The sequence below is a fragment of the Dromaius novaehollandiae genome, chromosome 2 (genome assembly GCF_036370855.1).
Source record: "Dromaius novaehollandiae isolate bDroNov1 chromosome 2, bDroNov1.hap1, whole genome shotgun sequence".
Taxonomy (NCBI): Eukaryota; Metazoa; Chordata; class Aves; order Casuariiformes; family Dromaiidae; genus Dromaius; species Dromaius novaehollandiae.
In genome coordinates, this window is record NC_088099.1 from 38,086,143 (window position 1) to 38,105,943 (window position 19,801).

Genomic DNA, 19,801 nt, shown 5'->3' on the forward strand with positions numbered 1-19,801 from the left:
TAAGAAAATCAATGGTAGAGTGAATGTGGTATTTTCAAGCTTCTTCAGCATTCTGTTCAAGACGATGTGTGCATCGGTTCTGTCTTCTATTCAGGGATGATGATGAATCAAGCTAGATGCTTTCTTTGCCCATACAGAAGTAACTGTATTGCATGATGACTATAACGTGTGTTGTTTGTGGCTACCTTCACTCAAAGAACTTATTTTGCAAGTTCATAGGAGAGCAAAGATATCCCAGGGATGTCTTCTCTGTCACTGCTGCTGTTTAGAAACAACAGATGTGTCAGGAGCCTGTGCATGCTTGCTCTGTTTTTCTCCCCATGTTTCTCCTACTCACTCTCACTATCCACTCCCTCCCCTCCAAGTCATCTTCTGAGATGACAACACTGAGACTGGATGGAGCATCTATTTCTGCCCTGTTCCTCCATGGTTGAGAACTATTAGATAATATTTCTGCTTTTGAAGTCCAAGCTTTCGCAGAAAAGAACAGATTCTACCATCAATGTAGTTAGTCCTCACCTTTTTGTATCTACAATGTATTGTAAGCTGGATATGATAATTTTTGCTTATGATAATCCACATGGTTTCACTTCTTCACATTCTGATGAATTGGGTTATCTAATGATTTGTGTTTGAAGAAAGCTTTGACAGTCAATCAAACCTGAGATGACAGACTTCTCAGCTGGGTTTTGAGCTTTTCCGAGAAGTAAAGGAGGCCACTGAATTTAAATGAAGACTTCTGAGGCAGAGTTCTGTGATTAATTAGTGTCTGAAGAATACGGTGTAAGTGTCACTCCTTATTTATGAATGTGACCAGTGACACTAAGCTTTCACGTGTTGCTGTCTAAGTAACACTATGAAATTAATATCCAATTTTTGAAATAAATGTGTAAAAGAATGAAGGAACAGATTTTTCATCAGCATGTCCCTTCCAGAGTGGGAGGTTGGTCTGCACTGGAAAATCCTCTTGGGTTTGACTGAGAGAAGCTGTTGGCAGTTTTGTTTTTGCCTTCAATAGGTAAGAGTATCAGATCCTTTGACCTCAGGGAGGTTTTGTGGATGGTGAGTGGCTTGGAATTTTGTGGATGGTGAGTGGCTTGGAATTGCATGGGTCCTCATATGCCCCTTTGCTCAGAAATTATAATCCTTGGAGTTTGTGAAGATGTATGGATTTTCTGTGCATTAGGACAAAATGCTTCCAGGGATGCTTGGTTTGCAGCATGGAGGCTGTTGGGAGTGTGTCTGGAGGAATCATTAATACCCATGTTAAGTGCCTTTCCTTCTGTCCTTGTAAAGAAGGAATGCCATAGAACTGGGATTTTCTTTTCTTTTCTTTTCTTTCTTTTTTTTTTTTTGCTGTCTTCAGGAACATGTAATGGATAAGGTTTTCTTTTTCTCTGTCTTATGAGGAGGGGGAACAATATCATTGTTCAGAACACATTTAAGAAAACACTTAGAACATAAAAAAAAAAACAGCAAAAACGAACCAAAGCTGAAGACTTTGCCACATTTGGTGAAGACAGCAAGCCAATCCAAACATCTAAATAGTAATCTGGCAAGTTACTGTTAAAGAATGACATATTTGTAGTGGCTATGCTAGGGTTCTCAAACAGTAACTTTTGACTTATTATTATTATTTTTTTTACAGCCTGAAATGTTTTATAAAGAAAATATAACCCAGGGAATTAGAGCTTCAGTTAAGAAAACTGCAGTAAACATTCAGCTTAATGTTGTTTTAAAATGTAAATTTTTCCATGCAAACTTTTGAGTACTTAATTGGCTCTTTTGTGTTTTGACAACGATTGCCTAATGTAAAATTACAGAATTAAAATAATGCCATCCATACCATACTTTGGCACAATCAGTGTACATGCATATTTGGCAAATGTGTAGGGGGGACAGTGTGGGAGTGTTTGACTTACGTATGCTTTCCCATATTTAATGAACAGGTATTGTCCGTATAGGTGAAAAATTTAAATTGCCAAGCAAGTGTGTGGGGTTTTTTTATTTCTTCTTTTTAGTTTTCAGGATAATCATATGTTGATTGGTAACGGTAAGAAGTTTTTACAGTTAACTTTGGCAATTATTTTTGTTAATCAAGAAAACATACTACCAGTGCTGTTACACTCTCTGAAACTCAATGCACTGTTTTTAACTTACACAATGGATATTTACTGTATTAGAAAGAACTACAGTAACTGTTATTGAATGCTTTGATTCTGCGTGACTATGTAAACATATCTTCTGTATAAGAATAAAAAATTACAAACTGTGTTCTAGCCTGCACTGTAATTCTGCAAGTGCAGATACGCTTAACTTCAAGTACATGTTTGATCCTGACTGCTTCAATATGGTTATTGTGGTGACTACCTAATTGTATTCAGGATTAGAGCTTTGTATATGGACTTTTAGTCTAGTAGTTCAGAGGCAATGTGAGAACATTTGAAAATAATAAAATCAATAAATGACCTGTATTAGTAGCTGTGTAAGCATTACTACTACAACAGTGAATTACTCAACCATTTTTTTGTAACGTGGACTTCTGAAATAACATGGCAGTAATATATGCATAAAGGCTATTTACATGTTTTAGCTTTATCCCTTTCTTTAGGTGATGGAAAGTAATTGTTATAGTACTGCAATTTATTAGGACTTATTTGGCATAATTAAATGAGCAAGAATCAAATGTCAACATAGCATTTGCTGTGCTAAGCATAAGTAGATCAGAGAACAAATGTATCCTATTTAGAATCTGAAATGTCTGTTAACTGTGTTGTGGGTAGGCCTGAAAATAATGTTATTAGTTTCTCCATAGTACTACTGGGGCAAACTCATTACAGCAGTATTTATCTTTAGGAAGTTATTGCTTGAGAGGTACATCTTCTTTTTTTTTTTTTTCCTACTTTAGATGTAGACATATTTATTTCGCAAACCCTAAAAGGAGAAAATCTATCCAAGAAAGCAAAGGAAAGAAAGGATGTGCTTCTTAAGAAGCTAAAAGATGTTAAGGCAAGGTAAGTGAGAAATTATTGCTTCAATATACTATCAGATAACCTACTGCTCCTCTGATAACTTATTGTTAAAAGATTGTTAATTGTTAATAGTTTTTTTACAATCTATTTAGGTCCTAATTTTGTCAAATCTACATGGGTTTAAGTTTTTATGTCTTTCTTGAAGCTGCTAGCATTCAGCAGGAAATGGGACCATAAGGATTCGTCCCAAATGAATTGCTTTAATATTCTGAACCCTGATTGCAAGCTTGTTGGTTAGAGCTTGCCTTCACATCTGTTGTGGTAAAAATCATTAAAACACGAGAAATATAATGCACAGAGTATATGAGTGCTCTTCCTGCTGTCATCCTCAGCTGGTATAAGGAAGCATAACTCAATGATGACTTCCTTTACTATCTGTTAGGTCATTTAGCTCTGTCTGTAATAAAAAATTGAAATATACCTTAAAAGTAATTTTAGATAACAAGCTTGTTTTAGTGATGTTAAAAATAGCAAAGTACTAGGGTGAGCCAGGTAAAATTGTGTTTTTAGTATTATGTATGATTTGGGACTCAGCTGTATTATGATTTTAATTTCAGTCAATTCAGCTGCAGAGATTTCACTGTAGTTCTGTATGTGCTACAAAACTTTCTTTGCAAAATCTTCTGTCTTAGGACTCTGAACTATGGTGTAATCTGGCACTTGCCATTCTTTTCCATGAGTGCTTCCAAAGCATTTTTCTACTGATACTCCTGTTGGATACTTCCTAACCTTTGGTTTGATGACATGCTCCTACCTCTTTGACAACTTATTTACAAATTTAAGATGGCACGATCATCCAGTGAGGACATCATTCTTTGTATCACTCTAACTGGAGAAAGACATGACATCTGTCTCAAAACCTGATAATTGAAGATTTCTGTGCCTTTGATACAGCCCGTGAATGTTTATGGAACTACTTTTCCAGTTTTTCAAGGGAGCAGGGTTTCTCTTCTCTTTTTCTCATGCTTTCCCTGCTGGTTTATTGAGCCAACAGGAATTGCACAGATGACTTGCAGATAGCGCACTCCTGACTTGTTTTCTTCACTCAGGTTTATGACTCAGCTGTCCTCCTCTCTCCCCCAAATGATGAAGTCTTAGATGAGGGAACCTGCAAGTTGTGATCTTGATTAACAGTGAATCCTTTGCTATTCACTTATAAGACCCCATGATTTCACCTCTTATTTTAATTGCTAAACCTTCGTGATCTCCTGTGATATTACTCACTGTTAACAGCGTTCAGGCTGGCTGCAAATGTGTGCACATTGTATCTGTCTTTGATTTTCACATCCCACACATCAGGCTGTGTCCAAATAGTACTGCTGCTTCCTACACAGGACAGTTTAGATCTAGCCTTTTATCTGTGTTTGTGTTTTTCGATTTCTCATCCAGACTCTTCCTTTCTCTCCTGTGCGTCACTTGTAAGCGTGTCCTTGCTGACTAGCTTCATGCGTGCACTAATGCTTATTGTCCATAAAGATGATCTTTGCAGCTGCATTTTGTTCGCTAGTCTATTCTAGTGAAATCCCCTACTTTTCACACAAACTCTGTAGTCAGTTCATGCTTCTTGAGATGCCATTTTGCATGACTCTGTCCTGATTATTTATCATTATACATCCAGCTGTATCCTATGATTGCTTTGTTTCTGAAATATCAAAGATTCAGTACTGGAGAAGTAGTATTTTTTTTCTTTTGGCTGATAGATTTATTTTTAGGCATTAAATATATCGAGACCTTCTTATTCTAAAATGATTTTGTATTTAGGCAAACATCACTTGTTAATTTCTGGTTAATTTTTAATATTTTTTCTTCAGATTTTATCAAATACTACAACTAAATCCAGATTTTGTGGATTTTTTCCTACTGATATACCATGTTATTTCTAAGATGTGTTTAGTGGCTTTTATTTATGCGCAAAACTAAATACTTTAACAAATATCAATAGGAGAAATTTGCAGCACTAACTTTTCAATGACAAAACTTGTAGAAAACTAGTGATTATGTTGTGTTCTTGTTCTGGGGATTTGCAAATCTGTATTGCTTTATGTTGTTTCTTCTTCTTTCTGCAGCTATCCTCAAGAATTCCAGGATAAAGGTAAATCACATGTGTGGTTTTTTTTTTTTTTTTTTTCCCCTCCATCCCTCTCGCTATGGTATATTTTTACCCACTGACAGACTCTCAGGGGAATAAACAGACCGTACTGTGTTTTAAATGCTCGGCGGTGCCGTGAGTGACTCACAAGGATGAGGATGCTGGCTCCCCCTGCTGAGGGAAAAGGAAAAAAGCTTCCGAGGTGCAAACTTCGTGCTAAAACTAGGTCCTGTTGCCTTTGTTAAGCACATCCGAGAACGCCTACTGATTAAAAGATTAGTCTAAAAATATGGTTCGGAATTTCATATAGATGGAGCTTGTTATGTCTGATTTAATTAGCAATAGCTTAGTATCATGTAAAAGCAAGTGAGGTGGGTTTCTCAGAGGAAGTGTATGCAAAGTGGTCTGCTTAGGAGATCAAATGTTAGCAGGATAATTTATTTCAGCCTTTTTTCTTAACAGTGATTGCAAAAGTCTTCACTTCCACAGTGACATTTCTTTAACCTTTTAATAGGTTCATCTAGTGGCAATATGATACAGGCTTTTGATCCGCGCTGAATGGATGTTTCCATAGTGTAGTGGGAACCCGGAGCTTTAGCCAAAGAGGAGACGATTTAGTGTGCCAGTAATGAAAGCTGAAGTGTGGGTTATCTATTGTCTTTTAGTGGAGTTAAAACAAAGCTGCAGGGTTCAGCTTAGAAAAGGCTGCATGCGTTGCTACAGTCTTCTGTTCTGTAACTAAACCTGGAAGGGCTCTTATTTCCATGATGCTAATTCTTGAGGTCATGACCTATAGCCTGTGGTTGCTGGTATGAGGGTTCACAGTGTGAGGTCAAAAAAGCCTATGCAAAGCTTCACTTCTTGCAGTGGCTGAGTACTGTCTCTTTCTGGTCAGGGAGGTTCAAATGCGTAGGCTACGTCTGTGCCTCCTGATAACGTGAATATACCTGATGGAAATCAGATATTCAGCTAAGTAAAGCTATAACAAGGTACAGAAAGTTCATACATTTCTTATAACTTGTGTTATACTTTCTCTTTCAGTTGGCCTGCTACCTCTGTTTAACTTGCAACTTCCTGGAGATTGCCAAGTTTTAGTAAACTCAAACTATATGACTGTATTAAGTTATATTAAAATTATTGCTACTATTTTATACTGCACCTCAACACCCTTACTGAAGTTAAGATGTGATTTCCCTCCTCCCTCCACTGCCAGACAGAATTAAGGGAGAAAAAGTCAAATGTCATTTTATTCAGAAAATGGCTAACATGAAATCAGGTGGCAGGGTTGTTTCATTACATATGTATTTGACTTTCTGGAGAGCATTTTTTATGTTTTTGAAGGTTTAATGCATGTACCTAAATGATTTTTGAATCTGTGAGACTCTAATAAACACACGAATTATGTACAAAGAGCAGAATTTTTATTTACTGCTATTTTTTGAAGTACAAGAAAATTCTAGCCTATCTACTGTACTTTCTTCTTTGATAATTCAATTCAAAATTTCATTTGCAATTCAACAGATTAATAAAGATGAGATTATTTCCAGTAAAATGTATAATTTAATTGAAATAGTTTGTAATCATTACTGTACAAATTGCTCTGATTTCAGTGAAAATTGTGTTCAATCTTATTCTCTTTATTAGAGTGCATTTGCTTCTTAAGAAGGATAGATTGCTTTTGATTATTTTAATTCTCATGATGCATCTCTTAGGCTCAGATGCTAGAACTATGTACAGATGGCAAAGCTTGTGAACACTGACATTTTAGTTTTCTTTCAGTATTTGTCAATAAAATGTGAGGGCTCTAAAGTTATACCATTGTTTTCTACAAGCTAGGATAAATTTGTCTGAATGTGTGTATACTTATATGCCTGAACATGAAAAATTCATGAGAAATTGGAGCCTGCACTTACTTGAAATCTGTTTGAGGGAATGTAGTTCACTGGTACAGGTTGTCCGTACAACCTCCAGAGTTCAAGAAGTGTGTGCTAAACTGTATTTGGTTGTGTCACTCTTACTTTTAGACCTGTACCAATTAGGTGTGATTTGTGTAGGACAGAGGACCGAGGTGGAGGTAGGCAGTCAGCTTCTTTGCCAGCTACTAGTGTAATAAAGCAGCAGCAACAGCAGCTGAGTCAAGTCAACTTTTGTACCCTTTCATACTTATGTGTACATCTAGACCTTTGAAAAATGGAAGATTTGAGAAAAGATTAATAGTGGAGGCAGTAGTGATGGATAGACCTCTTTCTGTTCCTCCACCCCTCAAACAAAGAAGAAATACACCAAAATATATGGTGAATAGGAGAACATCTTTTGGGAAACAAGGAGAGATGGTGGAAACAGGAATGTGGGAAGGGTACTGAAACAGAGAGAATAGAAGAGATAATGGCATGTTTAAACCGTGTAGCTGCTATTCTTTGTTTTGTGGTAGCAATTACTCCATCTTTTATGTAAATAAAATAACTTTTGTAGCTGAAAGAAAAGGTGAAAAATGATTTACAGTATATGCTATATTACCATGGTATACTATTTATCATACTACACCAGCTGTTTTTAAGAATCTTGAGAGTCCTGACCTATCATCTTTCCAAAGGCATCTAGAAGAATCTTTTGGAGGCTGAAAGAAGTTGACTAACACTGTTAAAATTCTTACATTTCCTGTCTAACGTAATGGAACTTGACTCCAGTCTCTCAAACAGCAGCTCTTTTAGGTTGTGAGTTATTTTACAAGTATGCTTTGTGGGTATCAGCTTGTCACTCCGCTGTCTTTCATCATTGCTTGTTCTTGAAGTTCCACTGGCTTTGCATGTAGTGACTAGTCAGTTTGACCAAGGTATTGCATGTAAGCTCTTGATGTATGGGCTTTTGCCATTAGCATGCAGAGTCTTATCTTGCATAAAACATTTGGCAAACAGTTTAAAAAAAAAATAAAAATTGAGGAGCATGTGCACAAGTAGAACCAGGCCCCTTACAACCGACATCATCCACGTGCATGTCTCTAATTTTTAAAAAGTGCATGCATAGTTCTTTGCCACTAAATTGATGAACTTAGACACTTTTCTGCTCCTCTTAAAAATAAATCTTCTTATGTTGTTTTCTGTTAGGTCACTACATATGCTGGCATAGGCATCTTTGCAAGTGAATCCGCACACTGAAAGAAAATGAAGCTTTAGAGAGGGGGTGCCTGTGAAAATTCAAGACACTAAATTCCCAGTACAGGAAAATGTTGTTTAACTGTGTGACATATTATCCAGTTTTACACTGACTTTTACAGTTAAACATAATGTTGATTTCCAAACAAAGTCCCTGTGGTGTCATGCCCAGAAATGTATAATTATGTTAGTATACAAAACACTAATCTTCTCACCAAATTTTGCTTTCATTCTTAAATTAAGGAACTCAGTAGAAACTTACTTTCCTTTTAGACATTTTTAAGTGTTTTTGCTTTGAAATATCTGACTTGTCATCTAGGCATCGTAAGTAAAAACAAAAAGCTGGTTATGGTCACATGTAAGGTGACCTGTTCTAGATCGTGAGTTGGGAAGCAACTTGAAAACTAAGATAATTTTCATACAAATTGGATTCATTTTTATTAAGACTAATATTCAACAAGGGATAGAAAAGTCTGGACTTTGTCAAAGATTCTGAGTTAATACAGTTTTTGGCATTTCTCTGTTTTGAGATTAATTGAATCAATACTGTGGCTGCCAAAATGTTTAGTTAAAAGAACCTTGTTTTCAGTTTATGCTAAAAATAGTGCTAAAGTTGGCAGAAGCACTGTAAGTCCTAGAAACTGTATTTGTGTGAAGTTTACTTGCCATCTGTTCTTTGCATTTATTCTAGCAAAATATATATTTTTAATCACTTTTCATGAAAAATTTTGGCTTTAGGCTGAAAGCAAGTCACCAAAAGCACTACCCAAATCTAGTCATAATATGGGAATTGGTAGAACAAGTTCTCTGTAAAGCACTCAGTGCACCTCCTCGCTGATCTGTAACACACGATTTTGGCAGTATTTATGCAGAAAATGTATGATTTGGCATTTATGCTGAATGATCACTTTTGAGGCTGATAAAAGCTGATGAAGGTCCATTTTCATTTTCATTTCACTTTGGCACAATAGAAGATAAACCTCTATCTCTGGAGCATCAGCATTGTTCTTCGCCTAATTAACAGGAGCACCTCTGGGAACCCTGTCAATGACTCGGGTGCCTCTGTGGCTCCTGGCGGAGCAATGAGTGTCTGCGGCCGGAGACACCTGCTTCCTCGGTGTAGTCAAGCTGATGGGGTAGCACTATATGCAAAGGCTTTGTATTTTCTCTTCTGCCTGTATGTCAGGACCAAAAAGTACTGTTTTGTAGGGAGGTGATACTTCCTTTTTTGTCTTGGTACACTATGTTCTCTAGGAAATGGCAGCAGGGATTTGGGAGTCTTTTTGGACTTGAGAAAGGGAGGCAGTAGCTTGTGGTCAGAGCAACATGTGGATACGAGTAGTATATTTTAACACAGTTGAAATTTCTGAATTAGGAATATAAATACGTTATTAGTATCATAGTATAAATGGGAAGGGTACTGCTCAGTTGTTACACCATCCTCTGGGGTCTATTATGATCCTTATGGTCTATTCTGGAGAGACCATCCATATGAGTTAGAAATGTCCCAGTTGCATTTTATCCTGGAGGTCTGGAGTGTTTTGGTGTAGGCAAGTCACAGTGTTGTCCCTTTCAGCTACACAGAGCTGTTACCTGTGAAGTGTCTATGCCAAGCACGATTTCAGGCAGCACAAGGTACAGCCACCGGTGCAGCAATGAATGGTCTTAACCTGATGTGCCCCATCAGAACAAGAGGCAGCTTAACCATGTACTCAGCAAGTGCAGGTTACGTTGCTTTCCTGTGCTTGAAGCATGTTTACTTACAAACCTAGTGCTATTTCAGTAGTGTTTTAACAAATAGATGCTTGTTTTGTAAAGGTCAAGTAGGAATCTTTTAGCAATTTAAAGCCATCATGTTAACGTGTTAGAGCAGTTTGCATAGCAAAGCATACGCTGAGAAAGTGGCTGCCCCCAAAAGTCCATTCTTGCAGGGTGACTGGTAGATTGGGTCAGTAGCATCTTTTTGAAAATAAGCTGCAGCCATCAAGGGGCTAAAGTACACGTGTCAGCTTGAAAGCAACTTTGTCCAGTTATTTTTGTGAAAAAGTGGATAGAGAGACTCTTGCATTTATTTGCTAGGTGAGTTCATATAGTCCTCGCAGCAGCAGTGATTGGACAGAAGGAAATTATTTCAACCTGCTGTGACTTGGGACCTTCTGAAATGGCAAGAAGCAGGATGTTAAGACTGCTGGCTTGAGCAATTTTTTATACGTCAGTCTCCCTAGACTTTTTAGAAATACAGTAAAAGCATTTAGCCATTTCAGGACCTCTAAATAGCATGAGTCTCTTTCAGAGGCACTGGCTGAAACATCTTGTCTGCTGTCTTTTAGGTTTAGTACCTGAAGCAGTATCTTTAGTGTTTAGGAGTTCATTACTATAATTGGGCTATTGCTAAAGAAAATGAATTTCTGGAGAAAAAAACAATAGTCTGTTTTTTACTTGATCCCTATAATATGGTCCTATTTGCTATGTTCAGCTTATACCAATGAAACCTGTTGAAAATCTGCAGAGTGTAGAACAGGGAATTAAGTGTAGCCCTTGCTACAATGAGGAGAGTTTGTGTCTAATGCTCCAGTATTAATGTGGTATACTTGCCGTTGGCGTGCATCATTTTCTGTATCAATAAGGAAGCTGTAATTGAAAAAGTAGCGTTAATAAGGAAAGACATTTTTGTATGTTTTGTCTTGTATGTTTTGTTATGGGTAACATAAAATATTGATTCTGCTATCAAACCTATAAGTGGTTAGTTTAAAGTGCAGAAATTGGAAGATAAAATAGTGTATATACACGTTTTTGTATTGTTGTAACTGTTAACCATCTATCGTTAATTAAACTTTTTTCAACTTCCAGATACATCATACGGTATTTTGGGGAAACAAGAAACTGTATTAATGAGCACTAACTTCTTAATTATCCTCATGACTACATAACAGGGACACATTCATGTCATTTCTTTGTGCAATAACTTTTGCAAAGAAGTATTTTTAAACTGATCATTAATTTTATGACCACAGAAATGAGATGCAGAATATATGCTGTTGTCATTGGCACAGGTTCAAGGCACTACTGACATTATGTGTGATTGTAATGGAATGGCTGCCAACTAATGAGTCTGTAGACATTTCGTTTGAGCATGCTTTGCTTTTAGATGTCTGATTAGGCAGTAATACTTTCAGTTATGCCTGCGAATTGTATTGGATGCATTTACCTGATGCCCATTGTTGCTTTGTAGTTCAGTTTTCTATTACATAAATGCAAGTTGAATGCTTTTCTTTAATTTGTTGATGCTTTTTGGGTGTATTTTTAGGTACTTGGCACCTGAAGAGGGAAGTGACTTGTGCTGCTCAACACTGACTCCTCTGACTGTTGAAGGAGTAACACTGATAGCTTCAAATCCAATTCTTTCTAGTCTTCTTCAGTAGGTAGAATATAAGCTGCAGTGCAGTACCTTGATGGAGGAGAATATTAAATGGAAAGAGGGAAGTGAATACTTCGGGAATGCAAGAGACCATGCAGAATTAACAGGGAGTCTCTGTATAAACTGTCAGGGGCAACATCCTTATATATTAAAAGCATACGCTCCTAAGAGTGTCTTTTAACCCTGCCAAAATCAGGAGGCAAGAAATCGTTACTATCCTGTAGTCATTTTTTGTGCGAGTATGAAAAAACATTGTGAACTGTTGCCTGTGTAAGCTCCAGAGCACATCTAGTTAGCTGTCCTATTAAAATGTTTGCAGTTCTTACATACAAATTGAGTGAGTTAGGGATTGCATTTCAGCATATAATGTGAATTTACAAATATTCTTATTTAATCTTAAATTGCAGAAAGGAAGAATCTTTGTTTAATCTTGTCTTGCATGGCCATGGGTTAGTTGTCTTTAGTGTCTGGGACCTATTTTCCATGATTCTCACACATAAAGTGAGGCTATCCAAACATATTCTTGTACAAGGATCTGTATTTTTGTTCTGATTGTCTTTCTCTGTGAATAAGTTTTAAAAATTTTCACTGATGTCTTCAAACCTTTACTTAGAATTGAACGTCTAGAGAATGCTTTGAAGATGATAAACGCTCAAAACACTAAGCATGTAATTTTGAATTCTAACTTTCTTCACAATATCTCGACAATATTTTGTCTGACTGTTTTTAAAGGGTTTTTTGAAATTGGATATTGTAGACTTATGGCAAACTTGTTTTATTGTAAGCGTACATTTAATGTGCCCATAGTTTTTGTTGTTGTTTCAAATAGTGTATACCTAGAGTATGTACGTGGTGTGCTCTAAATATGTATATATGTATTAAAAAAGCCCCTTTGGGGCTTTGAGCAGAGCACAAGGGCTTGCTGATATCTTTAAGAACCTTAGCATAACTAGAAAATGATAATATTGTAACTTAATGGAAGAACATGCTAAAAGTGCAGATATGCAAACTTGCATAAGAAATCACAATCAAAGTCCTCTGAAAGGGATTGTGCGTAGTAGACGGAGGTAAAATTCATGGAAATGTTCTTTCTACATGTGTACTTGCCAATTTGTCATCCACAAATGCTACACATTTAGATATTTTTAGATCTACTCTCACTATTCAGTCCTTGAATTCTGAGTGCTGGAGGTGAGTGTGCTGTTTATGGAAATGTTTTCCTCTAGAAATACAGCCTAATATTTTAAATTATGCTGGCAACTTCATGAATGTTAATGATGGTACATTTGTTAATGGCTGATAGGGCATTTTTGACTGACAGCCTTAGTATTTAGGGGTGTTTGTGTTTATATATACACATATGCTATGCATTCTAGTACTAGTAAAAGTTTGGGACAGGAAAAAGGTGAAAGAACTCTTGATGTCGTATAGGTTGTGAATGTCATGTCTGCTCTGTGTGTACAGAGTCTATCTTCTAATAAAGACATAAATATATATAGAAAGAGAGAGAGAGGCAAGTGGTCTTTGGCATGTAAGTGTGAAAGATGGTCATGCAGGTTGTAAATATGGCATAATGGTTTCTGTTCATATGCTCTCTGCGCTGTGGTTTTCTCTGGAGGGAATAGGAGAATCCTTCTGGAGAGGGATAATTCTGATTGGTTTGACAGGTGTGATGAAATGCAAATATTTTGATCAGATTAACATGATGGCTGGAGTGCTACTGGAAGATGGTCACATGAAAAATAGATTGGAGTCAGCGTCAGATTCTGAGCAGTTGTTATATGGCATTGGAGTTTGAAAGGAAGCTTTCCCAAGAAAAACATACTATGTTAATGAAAGGAAAATCCAATTTGACATTCAACAATCTTGGGATGCGAAAGAATTCCAGCAAAGCAGAAATCAGGCTTTGTTGTCTTATCTACAGAGAAAATATGCTTCTCTTTGCTAAGAACTGTGGTGCAGACTCTGAGTTTTCCATGAATTTACATTATTGAATAGGAAGCAGAGTGGCAAAACTCTACACCATGGATAGACAGTGCTGCTGATGAATGTGGTTCATACATGTGTAGAGAAGAATATCCTCACTATGCATGTGGCTTATTTTGGATTCTGAAAAATTAGTTACATGATACAGTACTCGAAAAGGGAATACATGAATAGGGAAATATATCCAGAGGTCTCTGGAAAGCTTTCTGCATATAAATATACAGAAATATGCCTGAGCAGTTTAGCTTTATATGCTGTTTTAGGAAATTAAGGCTCACTTGAGCTATTGGCACATCAGGTTTACGATTTTGTTTTAGTGACATTATCAACTTTAATTACTGTTTTTCTTCTCCTTCCCCAAGACTTGATTTTTTTAAAAAGGAAGAATGTAGTTTGTTCTTTTTTATTTTTCCTGCATTTGCTATTTTTCCACCTCTTCTTCACCTAGATGGTATGAAAATCTCAGAAAATATACCCAGTTTTGGGAGGGAGAATTTTAATTTCGTTTAATTAAATGAAAGCCTCAAGTAATATTGATTTCTCCTTGCCTTTCCCAGACCTTTGCATTTAACGCACTCCGATCAGCATACTGCTTAGGCTGGCTTATAATGTAGATTTTGCATGTATTGTAGCCGCACTCTCAACTGTTTAAGAAATTTATCCATATGCTGCATTAAGCCACATGTTCAGACTGGGTGCTGTTGGAAGTTGTAGTCCAATTTGTGTTTCGTGGTAGGAGTACAATGTGTACTGCATTTGCAAAGTAGTTCGCCGAAAAAAAATGAAAGTGGGCAGAGGACGACAAACCGCTGTAAAAAGTAGTTGGGTCATTTATTGGAGGAGGTTGCTGCAATGCCTTTCTGCACTTAGAAAGAGCGAACCTCTGATCTTGACACTGCCGATTTCTCTTCCTGACAGTGTTTTCCCTTGCCCACCTCTTTGCTGTGGTGTTTTTTTTTTTCCCCTCTGTGTGAGAAGCTATCAGCTGTGCAGTGCTGGGAGTAGGTTCACTAATGTGACAGTGTTATTAAAAAAAAAAAAAAAAAAAAAAGAAAAAAACACCCCAACAAAAAGTACCTGGCCAGTGAGGATGTAGCTGTAGAACAGCAGCGTTTGCCACAGCGTGTTAACGTACAGGGTGCATGGGGCAAGAGTATGTTAGAATTGGCGTTTGTTCGGAAAATGCCTGTTTTTGGATTCTGTCTGTGTGTGTATGATAGACCTTTAACTAGCAACATGTTTTTGCCTTTTGCAGAACTGGAAGATGAGGAAGAGTCTGAGGGCTCTTTTCCTTCACCTCCTGACAGTGTCTCAATAGCATCTGACCGATACGATAAAGAGGATGAAGCACCCTCTGATGGTATGTGACACTGTTTATCTTCGAATGTACTAGATTTGCCAGTTTGCTACAGACTCATGTAATAGGATCCTCATGATGAGAATGTTAGTGTTGGAAATCAGATAAACAGATAAGCCTCACAGCTGGACAGTTTTGTTACCTTTGCAAGAACCTTTTAAAGAACTGAAGAGCTCTCTCTAGTGGTACTAAGAGCATAGTGAAGCTGTCAGAAGTATACATGCTTTTCTAACTCATGTTTTTTCATAGCAAAATATCTTCTGTAGACGCATATCTTTGTAAAGATAGATAAGTGGCTAAAGCAGTGTGAATGTTTGTAGTAACAAATTGTTTGTTAATTCAACATTATCAGATTCTTGCTTAATTTTATTGTGCTACTTAATGGCTTGCTGTATTATTTATCTTATAAATAATGAAACAGTTTATATGATTGATATTTTTCTGTAAACTCGATGCAGAATAGGTTCATAAAATATTAAATTAATTATTCCTACAATGTTTCCTTCCATTAAGACAGTCTTTCGTAGAATGTTTCCTTTATATAAATTTTAAATTTGAGGTTTGCATTTTTTAAAAAAACCTCTAAGCTCCATAGCTGTTTTCCATGTTGTTTTATTCTGTATTCATTAAATTTAATGCTAAATGTGATTGTTTTGAAGATATGAGCAATTGAATATTTCAACAGTTAACAAGCTTGCTTTAGCGTAGTGTCCATATTTTTGAGGTTCATTTATTGTATACATAATGTAAAAACCTTCTGTGGATAATACATGATGATAAGTTAAGAATATATACAAATAAGTTAACGATGTATATTAATTTGTGGCACTGGAAGTTAGATAGACTTACTAGTGAATGATGTTTTCTGACATGATATGATGATCAAACTGTGCAGCTCCATCTCGAAATACAATTGCTGAATGAAAATATGCTTCCCGCAACATAGCACTCCACATTTTATGTTATCCAGATTATTCCCTTTGGAAACATAAATTGCTTTTATGAGGTATAAAATTATGTCTATTGCAGAACAGGGATAAGTCAAGTACATGCATAAGTGATAAACCTTCTAACCACTGATTCAGAATCACACTTTTTTTTAAATATATATCCAGAACTCTGTAAAATGTGTAACAATAATAATCACACATTTTCTTTCATGTGGAGCTTGTTTTGCATTTTGGCAATGTGACCTTCTATTAAAAAAATAAAAATAAGCCTTTTTGTTGTCAGGTTGAAATGTAATTATCAGTCAAATTGAGTATGGCTTTTATAAAACCCAAGCTAATTTTCCAAACTGCAGATGAATGTGACTTTCCATTTATTTATTTTTGCTTACAAACATATTCTTAAAATTATTTCTAATTGTAACTTAACAGCATGGTATTGATTGCATAAAGGGTACGTGACAAAATTGTATGAATACTTAATAGGATATATGATTATATATGTTCCAAAACTGTAAATCAAGAAAAAAGTGAAAATGCTAATAAAACTACGTATCGAATGACTGAAGAATGCTGGTACAAGAGAATGTGAAACATCATATGAGTTTGTACAGACGGATGATTAATTTTTAGCCCATTTTGGAAGTTGTAATTGTGAGATTAGGTGTAATAGCTTCTCTACAATGTCTTGGCTAATTGGTTACAGTGTGGGTAAAAATACAGTTGATAAAAATCTGTTTTATTTAAGATGATATTACCTCTTATTGTTGTTTCTACATTTTTGATAAATCCTGTTTAATTATCTAGTGGGCACTTAGAATGAGTAAAAGTTGAGAAAAGGCAGTAGTCTGTAAATACTTAAATTTATTGTTAGAGTGTTTCTGTTTTGCTCATTGACTGTCTAGTGTGTCATTCTAGGGGCATTTTGATTTTAACATATATAATCTGTCATTCAAGTGTAGACACATAGACCATGTATGAAAATGCATGTTGGGAGAATCTTATAAGAGGTGGATTGATGCTTGGAAGTGCAGTGTACATCATTTCTCATGGACGTGGCTGCGTTTGAAGCTTAGTACTATCGTACTATATTTTTATATTTTAGCAGTCTGTTAGTGTTCAGTATTTAAAGCCTACACAAGTGTCTTGATCTGTAAGGTAGACTCTTGGTCTTAAACGGATACCAGTTTAGTTCAGCAGAGCTCTGTGCAGGTGTGAACCTCGTTGTGCATATCCAGTTGCAGAATCAAGGTGTTAAGCATTAATAGAGAGGCCTAACAGTAGGTAATCAAATTGAGAAGTGTTCTTTATTTATACTTGAGTCCTTTCATCTCTTTTTGTATAAGCATTATATGTACCTTTTCTATTAAAAATAGATGTTTTTTGCCTGTATATGCTTGAGTTAGACTGATTTGTATGATCTTTGAAAGTATCACTATTTGACTCTGCAATGTTACTGTCAAAATATAATTTGTGAAGGCACCCACTTGGTAACAGCTAGAGAATTAGTGTATTATGTGTACATTACAGTCATTGTAAAATCCTGGAGTTTTTGTGTGACCTTTGTCTAATGGTGTATTAATTACAAGAGAGATAATCCATTTAACAATAAGTATGGGATAACTAAATTAGCACAGGTCACCTAAAGGCCTTTTGTCAAATCTGATTGTTATGTTGTCCTTTTGACTTTTACCTTATGGTAGGCACTAACAAAGTATCTAAACTTTGATGGATTATAAACTCTAAACATGATATGTATTTTTCATAATGCTAATGTAATTTTCTAGGTACTGAAAAGGTCAAACCCCCACATCTCTGTGTGCATTCTAAGTCTGTCTTTCCTTTTAATATTTCTTTTTCTCTGTTCCTCTGGTTCAAAAGTTCACTCAGTTCCCAAATGGCCACCTAATTTTCCAGTTATTCCCTCAAGCCATATGTGTTTTGGTTTCTTTATGGTTTATTAGGTACTGTAGGAAAGTAGCATAAGTTATATCTTCTAATGAAATTCAAGCACACTTCAGTGATGCTTTGACTTGATTGCTGGCAGCAATTAAATCACAAGGAAGGAGAATGATGCATAGGCTTACATGTCCAGACACCCTACAGAAATTGGAAGAGGGATAAAACACAACAAACCCCCCAAATAAAATAACAAACCCCAAAACAAGACAGACAAGACAAAACAGCAGTGCCAGGCACTCTGTTCTTAACTTGATTTTTTTTTTAATTGGCTAACAGCCTGATTGATAGCAAAATCATAACTTGCTGTATGCTAACAGGCAGAGTTCACTCGTAGGTTATTGTGAGCTGATAAAGGGTTAGATGGAGTTTTGATTTTCGCACTGGTCCTTGGTGCACCAGATTAATGGAATTTCAATGAGAGACTGGAGTAGTCACAGCTTTGTCAGAAAAACAGATGGAGATTCTATAGCCATGTCTGCTCATTAATACCAGTTGCCTGAAAGGTGTACTACTTCTCTATACAAAAGACTCAAGATAATTGATTTTTGAGCAGGGTATTTTTTCCACTTATTGATGAGTAGGTTTCTTGCAACTTAAATGACAGGTTTTTGTATAGTACATTGTATAACAATGTTGTCGTGTAAATTCTTACTCCCCTTCCATCTGTATTTTGAAAAATGTGTGTGGTGGGAAATATATGTCTTGTTCTGTTCTAAAGAGAAACCAAAGCATGGTAAAATACTTAGAAATCAAAACAGTAAGACTTTCAATAAAGTTTGTGGCAAACTTACTTTTAATTGAGACATTAATGAAATGAAAAATAAATTATATTCTTGGGGAAATATCACTGTTTTTCATTTAATTTTCAACTATCTTAGGATGATATTAAAATAGGTTCAGTGCTGTGCTGAAATAACCATGTACAATTGAAACTAACAATCAACAATGTAGTCGTCTTTTATAATCTCAAGTTTTGTAACAGTAAAATCCTTTGTTTTGTGGTATGGAAACTTGATTCCATGCTAGGAAATGCCATTACTATTACAAGGTAAGTACTCTGACTTATTTTTTGTAACCACTGCAAGTGAATTGACCATTTCTGAAGATACGTCTATGTTTAACTTCGCAAGGAGTACGTAATTTGGTAATTACTGGATCTAAAAAGATCACAGTGAATGTTGGTGAAGCAATTTAGGTTATCATCGCTTCGATGGATGCTCTAGAAATGTTGCCTTGAACACATGTGGATGAAGGAAGTACTAAAATGTGTCTGGGGACATGTATGCTTTTTGTAATTATTGTATTTGGCTATAGCATATGAATAAAATATGCCTTTTAGTAGAAAATTCTTAAATAGAGTAAGAATTTCATCCCATAACATTCCTCAAAGTTCAGGTGGAGGGAGGTAGGGTCTAAGCAAGCAAAATATGACATTTGGAGAGCTTTGAGGAATCAGGATAACTGAAGGGGTTGTGCTTTATCTTCTGGTCATCAGAATGCAGTCTTGGAAATGAGTAAAATTGTTTGTTCTCCACAACAAGTTTTTTTTTTTTGTATTTTCATGTGAATTTTTTTGAACAAGCCAACAGGTTTTGGCACTTTGTTTTTATGCAGCGGCTTTGGAAAAGCTGTGTGCAAGTCTTTCTAGGCTTAAGTCAACTATTTTATATGGTTTATGTTTCCTTTGTATGAACATCATATTTACAATTTTGAATGGTGGAACTACAAATGAAAAATTGTGGTACTGAATTTTGCATGCTTCTTCTTTTGAAAGTTTAAGTCTAAAGTACAAGTTCTGATTAAGTTTCATTTTCTCCACCCCCCCCCCCCCCATTTGGTAGGGATAAAGTTTAGAACA

The 19,801-nt window shown here is 36.0% G+C and overlaps 1 protein-coding gene and 1 long non-coding RNA gene across 2 annotated transcripts in view; both read left to right on the forward strand.

Moving 5' to 3' along the window:
* The window catches only part of SKAP2 (src kinase associated phosphoprotein 2), a 122,565-nt gene that overhangs the window by 8,306 nt on the left and 94,458 nt on the right, over positions 1–19,801 (forward strand). Inside the window, exons 2-4 of the mRNA XM_064506275.1 lie at positions 2,909–3,014; positions 5,099–5,124; positions 14,933–15,037. Coding sequence (XP_064362345.1) covers positions 2,909–3,014; positions 5,099–5,124; positions 14,933–15,037 — 237 coding nt within the window. The remainder of the gene's footprint in view (positions 1–2,908; positions 3,015–5,098; positions 5,125–14,932; positions 15,038–19,801) is intronic.
* LOC135327467 (uncharacterized) lies at positions 5,144–6,308 on the forward strand. Its single transcript, XR_010387627.1, has 2 exons — positions 5,144–5,323; positions 6,163–6,308. It is a non-coding gene; the product is annotated as an uncharacterized LOC135327467 (long non-coding RNA).